Genomic DNA, 20,181 nt, shown 5'->3' on the forward strand with positions numbered 1-20,181 from the left:
TGTCCCACCCATCCTTTTCTTAATCTGACCTGATCCGCCAGTTTCAGGTGCGTCTCCTGAAGCATGACCACGTCTGCCTTTAGCTTCTTTAGGTGCGCAAATACCCTTGCCCTCTTAATCGGCCCATTCAACCCTCTCACGTTCCACGTGATCAACCGGGTTGGGGGGCTCTTTACCCCCCCCCCCCGTCGACCAGCCATCCCCTTTTTTACACCAGCTCCTCACCCGGTTCCCACGCACCTGCTTATCCCCCGGACGGTGCCCTCCCGTCCCGACCACCCCATCCCGTAACAGCTCCCCCTTCCCCTTAGCAGCAGCAACCCAGTTAAACCCCCCCCCCCCCCGCTAGATCCCTCTCTAGCTTAGTTGCTCCCCCCGTATTGCTTCCGGAAGTCAGCAAACTCTGGCTGACCTCGGCTTCCCCCGTTTATCCTTAGCCTCCCATTATGTGAGGCCCCCTGCGCCCCCTTTTCACGGGAACAAAGCCCGCGCTTCCCTCTCGGCCCTGCCCCTGATGGCGCAGCTCCCTCTCTCCTTCCCCTCCCCTCCCCCACCGGCGCCCACATTTCTTCGTGTGTCCCCCCTTCGAGGGGAAAGAAGATTTTCCCCCATCTGATTCACAGTCCCTTGCCACCACCTCGCTACTTCATTTCAAACACTCTTTCTCAAATCTAGTCCAACTTCTCCTCTTCAATAAATGTCCACGCCTCCTCTGCCGTCTCGAAGTAGTGGTGTTTACCCTGGTGTGTAACCCACAGTCTTGCCGGCTGCAACATTCCGAATTTCACTTTCCTCTTGTGGAGCACCGCCTTGGCCCGATTGAAACTCGCCCTCCTTCTCGCCACCTCCGCACTCCAATCCTGATACACGCGGATCACCGCGTTCTCCCACCTGCTGCTCCGTGTCTTTTTCGCCCATCTCAGGACCATCTCCCTGTCCTTGTAGCGGTGGAACCTCACCACTATTGCTCGAGTTATTTCTCCTGCCTTTGGTCTTCTCACGAGGACTCGGTACGCTCCCTCCACTTCCAGGGGGCCCGTCGGGGCCTCAGCTTACATTAAGATATGGAGCATCATGCTCACATACACCCCAACGTCCGCTCCCTCTGCCCCTTCGGGAAGACCCAAGATTCTTAAGTTCTTCCTCCTCGAGCTATTTTCCAGGGCTTCCAGTCTCTCCATACACCTCTTATGCAGTGCCTCGTGTGTCTCCGTCTTCACCACCAAGCCCTGTATCTCGTCCTCGTTTTCGGCAGCTTTTGCCTTCACTCCACGGAGCTCCATCTCTTGGGTCTTCTGCGCCTCCTTTAACCCCTCAATCGCCTGCAGCATCGGCGCCAGCACCTCCTTCTTGAGCTCCTCCACACATCGCCGGAGGAACTCCTGCTGTTCCAGGCCCCATACCAACTGGCCGTCCTCCGCCGCCATCTTGCTTCTCACTTCCCTTCTTTGCCTCTGCTCCAGAGGATACTCCACAATCTGGCCACTATTATCTCTTCTATCCATTCACATCCGGGGGGACACCCTTCTATGTCGCCTCACAGTGGGTTTAGCCTTCGAAAATTGCCGTTGGGGCTCTCGATAAGAGCCCAAAAGTCCGTTAAAACGGGAGGTGCCGAAACGTGCGACTTAGCTGGTCATCGCCGCACCCGGAAGTCCGTGCATGATGAGTCTTAACTAAGCCATGGTGCGTTTTGTTAGAAATCCTTCCTTCAGCAGGTCCAGCACCAGATCTCACCTATCTTCTCTGCTTGATCAGGGAACCAGAAAGCTGATTCCATGACTCAGTTAAGAAGCTTTGGCAAAGCCCGTTGGAGACATCAATGGGTCCCCGGCTTGCTAATCGTCCTGCCATTTCAACAGGGAAGGAGTTTAGAAAATTCTGCCCATGATGTCAAGGGCAGTCACTCCCATCTCACCTCTGAAATTCAGCTAATTTGCCAATATTTATCAAGGCTGGAATGAGGCCTGGAGCTGGGTGGTCCCTGCAGAATCCAAACTGAGCACAAATGGCAGGTTATTGGTGCACTTGATCACACTGTTAGGGTTCAATGGCAGGTGGGCATGGGGGGGATCTTTAAGTAGTGCCCGGGAAACCGGCTGGAGGCCGGCATGAACCTCACTTGCATCCCGCTGATGGGATGCAGATGAAAACCGGACCACCCACACCCAATTCTCTGAAGCACCACCTGGAAAACCAGCCGGTGCCAAACACATTAGGAACGACGTGATGTGCAAATGTCGGGACTCATCTGAACTGCCTCTGGAGCTCAGGGTGGAAGCTGCCGGCAATCCTAGACCACACAACACCACAGAAGTGGGTGGGGGGAGCATCTTCTGATTTTGGTGTCCTGGAGGGGATTCATCTTCCACCCTCAGAATGTTCCCGAAGATCCATCTTCGTTTTCAGGAGGTCCACCTTCTTTCTTTAATAGTGGGTCAGTGATTTTGGGCACGTTTTCAAGAGCTTGGGTAAAGGCATAAATAGTTCTGGAGCCCAAGTCTTCAGCATTTCTGACAAGATGTTGTCAGGACCTTTGCTGTATCCAATGCATTCAAATGATAAGGCTGATGCTTTTGCCAGAAATGTTGAGTGGTTGATCCACCTCGGCGTCTCCAGAGGTCCCCTGCATCACAGATTCACTTCACGTGATATCGAGAAATGCCTGAAGACTATGGGCCCGGACAATAGTTTGGTAATAGTACTGAAAATGTGTGTTCCATAACTTGCTATGCTCTTAGCCAAAAAGTTCCGTACAACTACAACACTGGCTTCTACCCAGCAATGTAAAACCTTTCCGAGGGATGTCCTTTACAAGTCCAATACAGCCAATTACTGCCCCATCAGTCGTCTCTCGCAATCAGTAATGTGATCGAAGGGGTTATCAACGGTGATATCAAGTGGCACTTGCTTCGCAATAACCTGCTCACTGATGCTCAGTTTGGGTTCCATCAGGTCCACTCAGCCCCTGGCCTTAATAAAACCTGAGGTCAAACATGGACAAAAGAGCTGAACTCCAAAGGTGAGGTCAGTGTAACTGCTGTTATTTGACCAAGTGTGGCATCAAAGGAACCATTGCAAAACTGAAGGCGATGGGAATCAAGGGGAAAACTCTCAGCTGGATGGAGTCAAACCTAGCACAAAGGAAGACGGTTGTGTTTGTTGGAGGTCAGTCATCTCAGCTCCACTACATCACTGCAAGAGTTCCACAGGGTACTGTCCAAGGCTCAACCATCTTCACCTGCTTCATCAATTATACTTGTTCTATCATAAGGTAAATATGGGGATGTTTGCTGAAGATTGCACAATGTTTAGCACCATTCACGACTCTATCTTTAGAGGGCACCCTAATCTGCATGCGAAAGGAACTCCCCCCACCACCCTTCCAAACAGGTATCAGGCTAATCCCGCCACACAGGCATCTGGGCGACCCCCTCACGCAAGCATGGGGACGACACCACCACACAAGCATCAGGCGACCCCACCACTCAAGCATCAGGGTAACACCCCCACATGCAAGCATCGGGGTGTCCCCCCTACACACACAAGGGGATTTCCCCCCCCCCCCCCGCAAATGGGGCTGCCTGGAGAGCCCACCTCTGGCAGCAGTTCCACCCTGGCACTGCAGCCCAGGCATGTCCCTCTCCCCCCCGGGTACTATACTTATCTTTGTTCCCCCGATGAATTCCCCTCAACTGCTTCAAGTTTTTAGTTACCTGTTGTAAACCTCGCTGACGTGATGTCACGTTGCCGAGGTATGAATATTCAGTGAGGGGGGAGCATATGGCGGGGAAGACCTTTAATTGGATTTAAATTTATTACAATTTATTGAAATGAGGTCCCCGCCCTTCTGGGCAGGAATTACATTGCATCATTGGCGAGGGGCGTGGAAAATTGGAAAACAAGATCTCACTGATGAGAATCTCGTTTTCTGACTCTTATGAAATTTTGGGTCCATGCCGCCGTTTACGCCGACAGCGAACTCGGGCTCTAAGTCACCCACTGAGTGATTAAATTTCTCCTCATTTCAGTCTTAACAATCTTGGCGTGTTCTGAACTCAGAATACACAGAATGGGCCCAGGCAGAGAAGAAATTGAGCTTTACTGACTAATGGCAACCACCCAATTCACCAGTGACACCCGCATCGGGAAACATAATGCGGAGTCGGGGGGGGGGGGGGGGGGGGGGCACGATACACCCCTCCCCCGGAAACCATGTTGGCATGATGCGGACATGTTCAAGGCCGGCCCACCCCATTGCCATAAAGTGCTACGGGGTGGACTAACAAGGGCCAAGTGGGACTTCCATCACTTATGGGGGAAGAAGTCCCATCCTCTGGAACTGCCAGCCACTTTGATAGGCCAACTGCTCCATCAGTCCTGGCACTGCGGTGAAGACATCAGTGGTTGCTACTGGGACTGCAGAAGAAAAGAAGGCCCATGGATCTCTGGAGCAGGTAAGTCCAGAGTCTTGGGCTGGAAGAGGTTCGGTAGAGGGTGAGGGGAAGATGGGTTTAAAGGAGTAGGAAGGAAGCTGGGAATTGGCCTAAGGTGGGGGTGTGGGAAGCCTGCCCTGCATTTAGCAGAGACCAGCCCCCCAAGAGCGATCCCCCCAATCTCCCCTCACCTTCCTCTGCACTTTAAGCATTTAAGTTTAAAAATTGGGCTTCCTGCCCCCAACGCCGGTTTAAGGCGTGGGCAGCGTATTATCAGGGTCAAATAGCTTGGAAACAAGCCTAATTGACTCTTCATTATTCATTTAAAAATGGCAGGCGGGCTACCGATTTCGGCACCCACCCACCCACCCTCCCGATCATGGGGGAGAGCTCGGGATGGGCGGGATGGGCACTATTTTACATGCCCCCGCCCCACCATGGCAAACACGCTGGTCGGGGGGCACATAAAATTCAGTCTATTGCTATCTTTGCCATGCTGTTGTTACAATCTGGGATGCAGAGTTTGAAAAGGTGGCAGATTCAATAATTGGATATATCATAGAATTTACAGTGCAGAAGGAGGCCATTCGGCCCATCGAGTCTGCACCAGCTCTTGGAACGAGCACTCTACCCAAGGTCCACACTTCCACCCTATCCCTATAACCCAGTAACCCCACCCAACACTAAGGGCAAATTTTGGACACTAAGGGCAATTTAGCTTGGCCAATCCACCTAACCTGCACATCTTTGGACTGTGGGAGGAAACCGGAGCACCCGGAGGAAACCCACACACACATGGGGAGAACATGCAGACTCCGCACAAACAGCGACCCAAGCCGGGAATCGAACCTGGGACCCTGGAGCTGTGAAGCAATTGTGCTAACCAGAATGCTACCGTGCTGCCCACGATTTGTCAAAAAGGAGAAATGTGCAGGGCTGTAAGGAAAGAGTAGGGTAAAGGGACAAATTGGATCACTCTTTCAAAGAGCCAGCACAGGCACAATCAGCTGAATGGCCTCCTGCAGTGAGTCATTCACTGATTGGAGTTCACAGTCACCCTTCCCAAATTAAACAACTTTACATCTAAACAGTTCCAATGTATGTGCGCCTATTTTCATTTCAGCTCTTCAAAGGTAAATTTTACATCTGTCTTGGGGAAGATACAAGAAATATCACCAACAAATCGGATTGCTTCCAAGCCAACTACAAGTGGATCCGTCACAAATACAACTTTGACAACCTGGGGCAGGTAGGGGAGCATTTATTTTTAAAATATTTTTTTAAATGTTTCCAATGAAGGGGCAAATTAGCGTGGCCAATCCACCTACACTGCACATCGTTGGGTTGTGGGGGTTAGACCCACGCAGACACAGGGAGAAAATGCAAACTCTACACAGCCAGTGACCCAGGCCCAGGATCGAACCCGGGTTCTCGACGGCGTGAGACAGCAGTGCTAATCACTGCGCCACCGTGTTGCCCCGAAAGAGGATTTGTAAAGTAATGCTGTACATTTTCCAAGAGGGTGGAGAGTTTGCGGGGCTGATAATCTACTCACTGGCAGTGACTTCAGTCTATGTCAGGTGGGACGAGAGGCCGTGCCTGATGCCTCAGGAGTGGCACCAGGGTTTATGACCAATCCTGTCAGGAACCTGGGAAGCTTTGACCATTTTTGCAGAGGGAGGGGATCCCACAATTCAGTTGGGCATTTGGTCAGACAAGCCAGCTCCCAGAAATGGAAAGGAGCAAATCTTTGAGGCAGTCACTGTCAATAAAGAGCACTGTGCCTCAGGGACACTAACCAGGCACATATGGACAAGCCCCCGCATGGGAAAGTCCTTAATGCATTTTGCGCACTATTTGTGAAAGATGTGCCTGGTATTCGAGAGTCCTAAGATCTCCACATCCAATAGTAACAGGATGCACACCATTACGTTTGCAGTCCTCATAAAGTTGAGTATCCATATAAGGTGTCAGCCATGGTTCAGCTGGTAGCACTCTCCCCATTGAGCCTAAAGATTGTGGGTTCAAGTCCAACTCCAGAGACTTGAGAACAAAATCTAGGCTGACGCACTCCTGTCAGGGTCTGCCCTCAACTTGTTTCAATTGCCAGGATGAGGACCCCAGGTTCCAGGTATAAGACAATGCTTTGTCATCCCGGGAAAGCGATCTGATTAATACTTAATTTTACCAGCAATTCAGCATTGGTATTCCTCAGTCTAATATTCTATAGATTTACTGCCATTTCACAATATTTTATTTGCCATTGCATCATAATCATCCTTTCAAAGTTTAACCAATATAGCACTTCAGTTCTTTTCATTACTTAATTAAATCTTCATTAATTCCTTGCATTTTGAACATTCTGCTTTTCTTCATAATTTGTTAGCATCCAAAGATTTAGGCATTCTGCTTTTAATGGCCCCTCGACCATTCATAGTTATTGCCAACAGCAGATTCCAAGACTGACCTTATAATACTCGACTGATGATTATATTAGACTTGCTACATTTTGGAACAGTGCCCTTTCCCAATTTTTGAGTCCATTTATTATCAATGCATTATGGCATCCTTTATCCTGGATGCTTTCAATTTAGGCAAACCATATTGTAAGGCAGTATTTCAAGTCCCTTTTCAAAATGAAGATCTATAACATCAGCCCCTATGTTATATCTTCAAAGGTGCTTTTAAAGTTATTTGCATTGTTTACCTGTGTAGCACAAATATTTCAGAACACAACACACTACTTTGGAATGCATTGACTGTTATGTAGGCAGTTTCAGGAGCCGTTTTGTATCCTCCGCTCCCCTTGTATCCTCAGCAGCTATTTTAGAATCCCTACATTGCAGAAGGAGGCCATTCAGCCCATCGAGTCTGCACCAACCCTCTGAAAGATCACCCTACCTACTAAGGGGCAATTTAGCATAACCAATCCACCTAACCTGCACATCTTTGGACTGTGGGAGGAAACCAGAGCACCTGGAGGAAACCCACTCATACGGGGAGAAAGTGCAAACTCCACACAGTCACCCAAGGCCGAAATTGAACCCGGGTCCTTGGCACTGTGAGGCAGTAGTGCTAACCACTGTGCCACCGTGCTGCCCTCAGCTGACATTTGTACCTGTAATAATATGCATAAGTAATTCCATGTGTTAACATGTCAGATCTCCAACCAGCAGGTGGCAGTAGAGATGTGCCACATGATACTGCACAGTGGTTTGCATTAGCTCACATATAGTTATCAACAGTTCATAGTTTAGAAGTATTAGTATTGTTTTCCTTCCCATGTTATTGTAATTTAATAAATCTTTAACTAGTCACGAACTAGACATTCTCTGGTGCACTGACTCAATCATTGCAATGCACTAGAACGTAACAGTACCCTCAGCTGCCATTTTGTACCAACAGCATCCCACAAACACCACTGTGAGGTTATTTTGATTGCAGGACGGGTGTTGGGGGAGGCAGGAGAAGAACTCTGGCTCTTCTCTAATTAATTAATAACATTGCAGCTTTAACATTCATTTTAACAAGTGTACCGAGCCTCACTTGAAGTCTCTCTGGCAAACTGCAGTACCCCATGGCTGCACTATTGTGTCAGACCGAGGTTATGTGTTCTAGCCTTGATAGAAGACTGACGCATAAGTAAAAGGCCTGCCAGCTGACCCAATCTGCAAATATGTTGGTACCACCAAGCTTTGGGTTGAGATTACAAGTTTTATTCTGTTTACTCTAAATTATTTTTATTTACAGAATACATTGCATTTTCCTACTATAAGTATTCAGCCAATAGGTAAACACTTGTATGTATCATGCTTCTGACTTTAAAATTTGAACACCAGTGATTATTTTCCAATACTTTAGTTAACAATATTTTCATGGGCTGTGAAATATTGGGGCGACAATTTTTGGGCAGTTGACCCCATTCCTTTAGAATATTCTACTTAGTCGTCAACGAATCTAAAATGTTCAGTGTCCAAATTGTTGTCAACATTGTTAGCCTGTTCCCAATTCTGGACCATTTAACATTTGTTAGTGTTATTCTTACATTTGGCATGCAATGAATATGTCTTGGAAATTAATATGTTATGCTGCTGCCATCATGGGTGTTAGGTGACAGGAGATCAAGGTGTTTCCTGGAAGAGAATGTAAGCAACGTCTTTAATGTGTGCTGCCCTGGTCAGAGTGAGCGATGCTTAAGTCTCTTCTATAGAAAATGATTAATTCTGCTATCAATACGCAGTGATCAGCCCTGCTGTGGCATTTTTAAAGGTTAGGCTTGAGGGTCACGAAGGTACAAACAAGAACTTTATTGGAAAGGTGTTTTCTCACAGGCTGCTAGAAAAGACTGACTGTTAGCCCACCCAAACTGCCAATGGCATCATCAATACATCACGTGATTGAACTCTTAAAGCAACCTTGTTCTAACTAGGAACAAACATGAATACACAACACCTGAGGAATACTTTACTGCATCTAATGAGCTTTTATTTTCTCCTACTAACAGGCCCTGATGTCTTTGTTTGTTCTTGCATCGAAGGATGGGTGGGTTGACATTATGTATGATGGATTGGATGCAGTGGGAGTGGATCAACAGGTAATGTATTGAGTTGAAATGTCATAAATTGTTCCATACTAAATTGCAGTCCCTATCTAGGAATTGTGTCTGTCTCGTGGTACTATTATGTTTATTATGCTCTTTACAGTATCCATAAATTCCCATCCCCAAGACCAGTGATATAGGAATCATTATTCCCAATGGTACAGGAATCACTGTTTCCAGTGATACAGGAATCACTATTCCCTGTGCTACAGGAATCACTATTCCCTGTGCTACAGGAATCATTGTTCCATTGATATATGTATCACTATTCCGAGTAATATAAGAATTACACTTTCCAATGATACAGGAATCACTGTTGTGTTTATTCTGCTTTTTACAGTATCCATAAATTCCCATATCCAAGGCCAGTGATTCAGGAATCACAAATTTCCAATGATACATGACTCACTATTCCCAGTGATACAGGAAACACTATTCCCAGTGATACAGGAACCACTATTCCAGTGATACAAGAATCACTATTCCCAGCGGTAGAGTAATCACGATTCCCAGTGACACAAGCATCACTATTCCCAGTGACACAAGCATCCCTATTTCCAGTGATACAGGAATCACTATTCCCACTGACACAGGAATCACTATTCCTAGAGGTGTATGTATCGCCATTCGCAATGCTCTTGTCATCAACATTACTAAGAAGAGCAGCACTACCTATTCATTTTTTGTGGGGGCCATTTAGCATGGCCAATCCACCTACCTTCCATATCTTTTGAGTTATGGGGGAGCACAGCCCATTCCTAACTGAGGTAGAAGAACTAACATTCCAATTGGAAGTGATGCAGGCATTGTGGGCAAGTGGCATCTTGACTGGATTGATATTCTTTTAGGATTATTTAGCCTGAAAATTAGAGAAAAGAAGGAGAAGGTAGTTGGATGTTACTCAAGTTTATCATGAAAGCTGTATTCTGTGAAATAAATTGTGCCTACATATAGCAGCAGCCCACAGACTGATTCCTGGATCTACACCAACCCCTCTGTGTTTTTAGTAGCTAGTGATTCCTGTACTGTGATGCAAGTAGTGATCTCCCATTTGCTGTGGGACATTTTAGGTACCCTTGGTGTTGCATTCCAAATTAGAGCGCAGATCTTTTACCGTATTCATCACTGTCTCAACATGCAAGTGAACTGTTGCCTCCTCCATTTTAGTCACCATGTGCTGAAAGCATTTGGTGCAAGCTCGGCAATGGCCACAGCTAAATTTTATGCTCAAATATCAAAAGAAGAGCCCCAGAGGTCCACACTGCTCTCCCCAGCAGCTGAGAATGGACATGAGTTCACTCTCCACCCAAATGGTTCCAGTTTCTCCTGTACCACTTACTCAATAGTTTTCTGTGTTTGACCCACGCATTTCCACACTCCTCACTATTATCTACATGCCCCACAGTATTAATGCAGGCTTAGATTGAAAGTAAAATAATATGTTGTGCGATATACAGGTCGCCCACTTCTGTAACTGTTGCCTCAAGTTCCATTGTCATATCTATAGAACCATAACAGGAACACTTGATAGGATTGTGTGTTAATAATAACTTTGTGAGATGCGGTAGCCAGGTGAGTTGAAATGCTTAAGTGCCACAAGTGACTGATTGAATAGGATGGGAAATCCTGTCAACCTATCAACCCTGAACTGGGGTGAGACCTGCCTAGTTCCCCATCACCGTCTTGCTCCACATTACCACAGGTTCTTCGTAAATACCGTAAGAGAATGTACTCTCTCCTCTCATACATTCTCTCTTTCCTGGTACATGCAGTTTACTGTCAAACAGTGGAACAATTTGAGTACTTCAGAAGGTTGGCCTGAGATACACCAATGATATCATACATGGAAAAAGCTGTCATCAGTTGCGTTAATAAAGGAGGCATGGTTGGTAAAGATAGGTGCTGGGACCAGTATCTTGAGACATAAAGAACAACAATGAGAATCTAGAGAGGGGAAGACACCTTCCTCCACTGCTGCAATTGATACACAAACCTCGACCAGCCCATCAGAGAAGAAGGGGGTCCTGTTGCTGTAATGTTTTTTCTACTTTGAGGGTTTAATTCCATCCTCCACCAAAGGCCCCAGAAGACCACATACTACCCTCACCTTCCCAACTCCTTATGAGTGAGGAATTAATGGGCATTCTATCACAACTGGACCTGGGAGTATCCTGGATAGGAAAGTACACAATTCACCTGCACCAAGATGCACCACCTTAATGAGAACAATAATGCCAAAGACCATTTGCACCAAATCTCACTGTAGATCCAAAATTGAAGTCTGTTGCAATTGGTGAAGGGGAATTTCATGACAGGTTCCCTCTACTAACAAAGAATGTGGAATCTTGGGCTTTCTCGAGTGATAAGATTTAATTTTACATATCTCCAGGAGTGGGCTGGCAAGCAGGGGAAATTAAACCAGGTGTCCTGGCAGCAACTGGTATGTTGCCCACTGCTGGTATGTTACCCATGGCCCACTCAGTCAGGTCCAGTTGAGGCTCCTAAGAGGTCAATTGATGGCTACTCAAGGGCATCATCCCACCACAAGTGAGATTGTTTCCACAGTGGAGAAGCTCACTGAGATGGGTGAGAGGAGACTTGCTAGAATGGTAGGAGGGACTTCACTGGTTTAGAAAAATTGAAGAGGCTGGAGCTGTTCTTCAAGCACAAAAGATCAAGGGGATAAGTGCTGGGAGAATTCAGCAGGTCTGGCAGGACCTGTGGAGAGAGAGAAAACAGGGTTAATGAGTCCAATATGACTCTTCATCGAAACCCAGGTTTGAGGGGAGACTGAATAGAGCTGTTCACAATTATGAGGGATTTCGATAAAATAAATAGGACAAAACGGTTTCCATTGGTAGAACCCAAAGCATGATGAGAAGTTTCATGAACACAGCAGGTCATTCTGATCTGGAATCCACTGCCTGAACGGGGCTGGAAGCAGATCCAGCAATAACATCCTGATATTTATTTGAAGGGAAAAGTTTTGCATGACTATGGAGAAAGAGCAGAAGATGTGGGACTAACCGGACAGTGCTTTTAAAGAGCTGACACAGGCACAGTGGACTGAAAGGCCTCCTTGGCTGTATGAATCTGTGATTTTTAAACATTTTATTGAGTTGCTGCTTTCATGTTTCCAGCCGATGATGAATTACAATCCATGGATGCTCCTTTACTTCATCTCCTTCCTGTTGATCGTGGCCTTCTTTGTGCTCAACATGTTCGTTGGTGTGGTGGTGGAGAACTTCCACAAGTGCCGGAAGCACCAGGAGGTGGAGGAAGCCAAGCGCCGTGAGGAAAAGCGCCTCAGACGTATGGAAAAAAAGAGACGGAGTAAGGAGAAACAGCTGGCTGGTCGGTAGTCTTTCCTGTATCTTTCTGAGTCGTGCTTGACCTTTGACACCCCCCCCCCCCCCCCCTCCCCCCAAGTGCCTAATAATTGGGATATCCCGGAGCATGCCAGTTAGGCCTCTGCATGGTCTAGAAATAAAATTTCATCAGCCCACATAAACAATTGCCCTGTCATTACCTCGCTTGCATGTCTTGGCAGCAACTCCTCCGGAGGGCAAACCCAAAGCATTCTCATGAGTATAGTAATAGTAGTGTAAGATATTATTAGCTCCATTGTGCCATCAGTGGTTGTCACTATTGTACAATGCTCTGCAAGCTGAAGGGGCCGATGTCTTGCACAATTGACCTGTGAGTGCGCTCACTGTTTTATTGGGTTTTTGGGTTGCAACGTATATCACGACTGCTTCTCGACCATTCACTGGGGTCATGCCAGTGATGAACTTTAAACAGGGCATATCTACGACCAATACCAAAACCTCTTGGATACTTGGTTTCTCGTGCAGAAACCTGCTCTTCTCAAATTTGAAGCCCATCGTGAATTAGAGATGGACAGGAAGACATTTCCACGAGAAGTGTTTGTCTCACATATTTTAGTAGTGGTAGAATTGATGAACTCATGGGATACATGCTTAACTGAACTTAACTTTCCACATGCTTGACTGAAGCTGCAGGTTATTGAAGGAAAATGCATTGTTGTTTGGTTATAGTGTATGTTTAGAAACCTCAGAGAGCACGACATGGCAGCACGGTAGCACAGTGGTTAGCACTGTGGCTTCACAGCGCCAGGGTCCCAGGTTCAAATCCCAGCTTGGGTCACTGTCTATGTGGAGTCTGCATGTTCTCCCCGTGTCTGCGTGGGTTTCCTCCGGGTGCTCCCGTTTCCTCCAAGTCCTGAAAGACGTGGGGCGGGATTCTCCCCTACCCGGCGGGGCAGGCCGTACCGGCGCCGAGGAGTAGCGTGAACCACTCCGGCGTTGGGCCGCCCAGAGGGTGCAGAATCCTCCGCACCTTCAGGGGTTAGGCTGGCGCCGGCGGGGTTGGCGCCGCGCCAACCGGTGGCGAAGGGCCTCCGCCGGCCGGCGCGAGTTGGCGCATGCGTGGGAGTGCCAGCGTGTGCTGGCGGCATCCCAGCACATGCGCAGAGGGGTTCTTCTCCGCGCCGGCCATGGCGGAGGTTGACAGCAGCCGGCGCGGCAGGAAAGAGTGCCCCCACAGCACAGGCCTGCCTGCGGATCGGCGGGCTCCGATTGCGGGCCAGGCCACCGTGGGGGCACCCCACGGGGCCAGATCCCCCTGCGACCCCCTGAAGACTCAGCAGGCCGCCCGTAGAGCCAGGTCCCGCCGGTACGGACCTGGTTTGATTTACGCCGGCGGGACCGGCCAAAAATGGGCCGCTCGGCCCATCGCGGGCTGGAGAATTGCTGGGGGGGCCGCTGCTAGCGGCCACCGACCGGCGCGATTCCTGTCCCCGCCAAAATCCCGGCGCCGGAGAATTCTTCCAACAGTCCATGAAAAGATGTGCAGGTCAGGTGGATTGGCCATGCTAAAATTACCTCTTTGTTTCCAAAGGTTGGGTGGGGTTCCAGGGATGGAGCAGGGGAGCGGGCCTGGGAGGGTGGTCTTTCAGAGGGTCGATGAAGGCTCGATGGGACAAATGGCCTCCTTCTGCACTGGTGGGATTCTGTGAGTCTATGAACTACGACAAGTGGGAAAAGACCAACTTGGCCCAACAAGCTTACCCCACATCATGATAACTGGACCACTTCCTTGCAACCTTCCCCTCTGTGCTACCTTACACCAAGCCCCTTTCCCTGCCCCACTCCCGCCCTGCCATCCAGAGCTGTGGGAAAGGTAAAAAATAAAATATGCAAAGATACAAAGCTGAAAAGGACAAGGCTGAAAGATAGTTCGAGATATGCTATCCCTATGTTTAGTAGGACAGCGGTTTCCATGGGCAATAATTCCACATGTACTCATCTAGATAGACAAACGGTAAAATTATACACACCTCGCCCATGACTTTAAGCAGAACTTTAATCTCTTTATGATCAGCTTGGTTGTATCAGATAAATACAAACATATGAATTAGGAGCAGGAGTAGTCCACTTATTTTCAAACAGTGACCACTAGTCCTAGACTCGCCCAAAAGAAGAAATGTTAACTTTTCATCCACCCTGTAAAAACCCCTCAGAATTTTATATGCTTCAATCAAGTCACCTCTTACTCGTCTAAACTCCAGCGGATACAAGCCTAGCTTGTCCAACCTTTCCTCATAAGGCAACCCGCCCATTCTTGGTATTAATCTAGTAAATCTTTTCTGAACTGCTTCCAATGCATTTACATCCTCTCTTAAATAAGGAGACCAATACTGTGCACAATACTCCAGATGTGGTCTCACCAATACCCTGTACAACTGAAGCATAGAGCGGAATTTACCAGCTGTTCACACCGACGAGATAGTCCAGTCCCACGATGGTGCACACGATTTCCGATGACGAGGGGTGCAGTCAACTGCAGGAGCACAAAGTCCCGGGCGGGTCGCCTCCGCTGCCAAAAAACACACAGCGGGTTGATCGGTAAATCCCACCCATAACCTCCCTACTTTTGTATTCAATTCCCTTTGCAATAAACAATAACATTCTATTAGCTTTCTTAATTACTTGCTGTACCTGCATACTAAATGCTTGCAGTTAATTAGCCAGGACACCCAGATCCCTCTGCATCTCAGAGCTCTGCAATCTCTCTCCATTTAGATATGTTTCCTTTTTCTTTTTCCAAAATGGACAATTTCACACTTTCCCACATTATACTGCATTTGCCATATCCTTGCCCACTCACTTAACCTATCTATATCCCTTTATAGCCTCTGTATGTCCTCTTCACATCTTATTCTGTGTCATCAGCAAATTATACCACCATACCTTCGGTCCTCATCAGTCATTTATATAAATTGTAAAATGTTGAGGCCACAGCACTGATACCTGCGGCACACCACTCATTACATCTTGTCAACCAGAAAAATACCCATTTATGCCTCCTCTCATTTTCACGTTGGCTCACCAATCTTCTATCCATGCCATAGACCATGAGTTTTTATTTTTCGCAATAACCTTCGATGTAGCTACGTATGATACATACACTGGTTCCCTATTACCCACAGCATGTTTTACTCCTTCAAAGAACTCCAATAAATTGGTTAAACATGGGGCTAGATTTTTCTGGTCACGCCCACCTCAAGATCGCCACAGACAGGACGGGGACCATGTAAAGGTCCGTTGACCTCGGGCAGGAATTTCCACTCACAGGCTGAAAATCCTGCCCCTGATTTCCCTTTCACTTTCACAAAAGCCTGATTACCTTGAATTTTTCCAAGTGCTCTGATATAAATAATGTCTTTAATAATAGCTTCTCGAATTTTCCCTATGACAGATATTAAGCTAAATGGCCTGAAATTTTATGCTTTCTGTCTGCCTACATTTTTGAATAAAGGAGTTACATTCGCTATTTTCCAATCTAATGGAACCTTCCCCGAATCTAGGGAATTTTTGGAAAATTAAAACCAGTGCATTAACTCTCTCCTGAGCCACTTCTATTAAGACCCTAGGATGAAGTCTCAGGACCTGAGCACTTGTCAACCTACACTCCAACAATTTGGTCTGTACCATTTCGCTGGTGATTGTAATTTTCCGGAGTTGCTCTATCCCTTCTACTTCCTGATTTATAGCCATTTCTGGGATGTTACTTTGCTTCTCTACAGCGAAGACTGATGCAAATGTTCAATTAATCTGCCGTCTCCTTATTTTCCATTAATAATCCCCCAGGCTCACTTTTTATAAACCTTCTTTAGACAAACCGATGACATTGAACATCTTTTACGAGACAAAACAAAATCACATTAAATCCAGGTGCTTGATAAGCTTCAAATCAGTAGCCTCTGAAATGTCTCATTCAGAGTCCAAACAGGGCCACAGAAGTTTGACTAAGCCACCTTTTTGTCAAGTCAGAAACCGGACAGCACTTTTGCTTTTACTGACTTACTTCAGGAGGGTGCGGGGATAATGTCAGGTACTGTGAACCTTGTGAAGATCACGCCCATAACAGTGAATGACAGTATACTCCACTCTAGGATGTTAGGACATTGTGAGAATCTTATAGCCCAAAATAATAATAATAATCTTTATTAGTGTCACAAGTAGGCTTACATTAACACTGCAACAATGTTACTGTGAAAATCCCCTAGTTGCCACACTGCAACGCCTGTTCAGGTACTGAGGGAGAATTCAGAATGTCCAATTCACCTAACAAGCACTTCTTTCAGGACATGTGGGAGGAAACTGGAGCACTCGGAGGAAACCCATGCAGACACAGGGGGAGAACATGCAGACTCCGCACGGACAGTGACCCAAGCCGGGAATCGAACCCGGGTCCCTGGCGTTGTGAAGCAACAGTACGAACCACTGAGCTACCATGCCCCTGCACCAAGGTTACAAATAACAGTTAGCGTAACTCCAATAGCAGTGTGACACCGCTGGAGAGCAGGGCAGTACAGGGACAGATTACATGTGACACCAGAAAAGTGAAGAGACAAATAATATTGTGGCACTTGGGAAAGATTAGGATCAGAAATAGCAGTGTGACAGCATAATACTGCAACTGAATTTATCAGTGTGACGGTTGGGCAGTACAGAGATCAGAAGCACTTGGATTCAACAGATTTAGACCAAAGGGATGGGGGCGGTTGTGGAGGAATATCTTCTTTCATATTGTCTTTGGTGTTAATTAAGTTCATGTTTCAGAAGATTTTTGAGGAGTCTGGTCAAAAGGTCAGACTGCCTGAATTAAAAAGCCATGACCTTGGACTTCAAGGTAATGTGTGCTTTATGTTGTTCTCCTAAAGGCCTGCAAACAGTGACTTCAGCACCAAGTTGTTTTGGCCCAACCTGGATCATTCAGATTTGCTATCACACCCTTGCAGACATGTGCATGAATCTTTATGATTGTGCACTATAGGTAGGTACCTGCACCACATTATGCCAAGTGCCTGGGTGTGGCCTAGTCCACCCTATTGGGTAAAATTCCTTGAGATAATTGTTGTTTGTGGGTTTGCAGTCTTAATGTAGGGCAGCACGGTCGCATTGTGGATAGCACAATTGCTTCACAGCTCCAGGGTCCCAGGTTCGATTCCCGGCTTGGGCCACTGTCTGTGCGGAGTCTGCACATTCTCCCTGTGTGTGCGTGGGTTTCCTCCTGGTGCTCCGGTTTCCTCCCACAGTCCAAAGATGTGCAGGTTAGGTGGATTGGTCATGCTAAATTGCCCATAGTGTCCAAAATTGCCCTTAGTGTTGGGTGGAGTTACTGGGTTATGGGGATAGGGTGGAGGTGTGGACCTTGGGTAGGGTGCTCTTTCCAAGAACTGGTGCAGACTCGATGGGCCGAATGGCCTCCTTCTGCACTGTAAATTCTATGTCTAATCCTGCAGCCTCACCTATGGGAGGACAAATCATTTTTGTGCCTTGTCCCTTTTCATGGCAATTTTACGACGGTGTACAGATTGAGGACTTGAAGGAACCCTTCCAGTGCTGAAGCAGTCGTGTTCAAGGTGGCAACGCAATGATCCAATAAGTCAAACAGTGTAAATAAAAATGATCAGAATTTAAAACCTATCAAATACCCCTTGAGAAATACAGATAAGGGTCAAGTTATAGATGTAACAGCTCACTATACATTCTAAATATTTAACTAGGTCAAGGTCTGTCGCATCTGTGATAGTTAAGAGAGGCAATGCTGCTATGTTACATGTTTGTTGCAACCAAATGCAGCAAGCTGCTTTTCATTGGTGATAAATTATTTTTTAAAAAATTTTAATTATCCCTTTTTTTCAAAGTAGACCGTAGCCTTGCAGATACTTTTGCATCGAAATTAAATTAATTGTTGACGCAAGGGGCGTCATTCTCCGCCGGCGGGAGTCTCCGTTTTGCCGGCGCCCGGGGGTTTCCCGACGGCGTGGGGCTGCCCCACAATGGGAAACCCCATTGACCGGCCGGTGTTACGGAGACTCCCGCCGGCCGGTCGGGGCAGAAATGTGGCGGGGCGGGTAGGAGAATTTCGCCCAAGAAGTGAGATGTAAAAGTTTTGCTTTTCACTATTTCAAAGAGTAAAGGATGCTTCAGCAGGATGTGATATAATTTGATTTGCCTGCAGCGAGGTCAGAGGTTGTCACTTTGCTTTGCATGCCTCCTCCTCCTCCTTTCTATCTATTGTCGGTTCTTTTCTGGCGGTGTCAGCTCAGCTTTCCTAACGTCTGTGTCTCTCCTTCCATCCTCTCACACTTTCTGCACCTTACTCTCTTCCTTCACTTTCCATCTGTTAAACTAAATTAACAAACTTGGAGCCTGAATAACTAATCTCTTTCTCTCTCAAATAGAAATCTGTAAAACCTTGATAAAATAATGAACCAAGATGGTTGTCTTCATTTTGCACTGCTTAAAGTGTTTACTTAAATGGAATGAAACAGTAAACACACAAAACCTTCAAACTACAGGGAAAGGCAGGGTAGCCATTTCAAAATAATTGAGCAGTCTCGCCGCTCTCTAAGGGGTTATTTGTATTACGCACTTGCTTCTTGTCGATGTAATGCTGGGGGAGGTCATTACCTTGGAAAGTTCAAGCAGCACAAGATGATGCGTTGAGATGTGATGTGCCTGTCGAGTGTCTGGCCAAATTGCCCCTTTTGCTCAAACTTTTAATGTGAAGCGTCACCATCTACTCTGTCCCCCGTTAAGCTGTCACTACACAGTTCCGGAGTCGAGGAAAACTGAGTTATATTGTTAAAGACGAATCCTTCTCAGGCTGGGCCTTGCTGATTAATTCCACTGTTGACAGTCCCTTCAAAGAGAAGGAAAATCACAGACTGTGCACTGAATCAGACCTGAATGTTCAGTTTGCTAGAATGTTCAAGATAAGAGACTATAGTGTATTGTGTCTGCTTTTAAGGAGTGAGCCGGGGGGATACAATGAGCAAACTGCGGGCTTGCAAGGTGGGTGAGTGGTTCCCCTTTCAAAGGCGCTCAGTGGCTGATTGAAGGGCCCGGTATCAGGAACTGGGGCCTACTCAGAGCCTTGCCTATCCCTGTCCTTGCTGCTGAGCTCCTCCCGCGTGGCCAGTCTCCCAGAGGAGACTGAGGGGAACATGACTGAGATGTATAAAATTATGAGGGGCATAGATAGATTAGACAGGAAGAAACTTTTCCCCTTGGTGGGAGGATCAAGGACCGGGGGTTATAGATTTAATGTAAGGGGCAGGATGTTTAGAGGGGATGTGAGGAATTGTTTTTGACCCTGTGGGTGGTGGGAATCTGGAACTCACTGCCTGAATGGGTGGTGGAGGCAGAGACCCTCAAAATATTTAAGAAGAATTTAGATGTGCACTTGTGAGGCCAAGGCATACAACGCCAAGGGCAAGTGTTGGAAAATGGGATTAGAATAGTTAGGTGGCTGTTTTTGACTGGGCAGACACGATGACCCAAGGGTCTTTTCTGTGCTGGAAACCTCTATGACTCTATGACCATCACTCACCTGTGGCCTGGGACAATTATAGGCCTCGGATGGCTGTCATACCAGCAGCAGCCACCGCCTCCGCATTCAATAAAGCTGCCAGCCTCTGATTGGCCAAAAACACTCAACCAGCAGGACTTCCTTCCCCGGGGTCCTAAGTCCCTAAAGAAACCCCGGCATTGGCCTGCCAAGTGCCTGAGTGGAAATAGATGTGGCAGGCCTTCCGGGAAAGAGGCGATG

The 20,181-nt window shown here is 47.1% G+C and overlaps 1 protein-coding gene across 3 annotated transcripts in view; it reads left to right on the forward strand.

Annotated features, from left to right (window-relative positions):
- The window catches only part of cacna1g (calcium channel, voltage-dependent, T type, alpha 1G subunit), a 541,990-nt gene that overhangs the window by 419,878 nt on the left and 101,931 nt on the right, over nt 1–20,181 (forward strand). For all 3 annotated transcript variants that reach the window (XM_072483051.1, XM_072483052.1, XM_072483053.1), the window contains exons 22-24: nt 5,560–5,685; nt 8,941–9,030; nt 12,177–12,369. In XM_072483051.1, the coding sequence (XP_072339152.1) occupies nt 5,560–5,685; nt 8,941–9,030; nt 12,177–12,369 (409 nt within the window). The remainder of the gene's footprint in view (nt 1–5,559; nt 5,686–8,940; nt 9,031–12,176; nt 12,370–20,181) is intronic.

This window comes from Scyliorhinus torazame, chromosome 18 (genome assembly GCF_047496885.1).
Source record: "Scyliorhinus torazame isolate Kashiwa2021f chromosome 18, sScyTor2.1, whole genome shotgun sequence".
Lineage (NCBI taxonomy): Eukaryota > Metazoa > Chordata > Chondrichthyes > Carcharhiniformes > Scyliorhinidae > Scyliorhinus > Scyliorhinus torazame.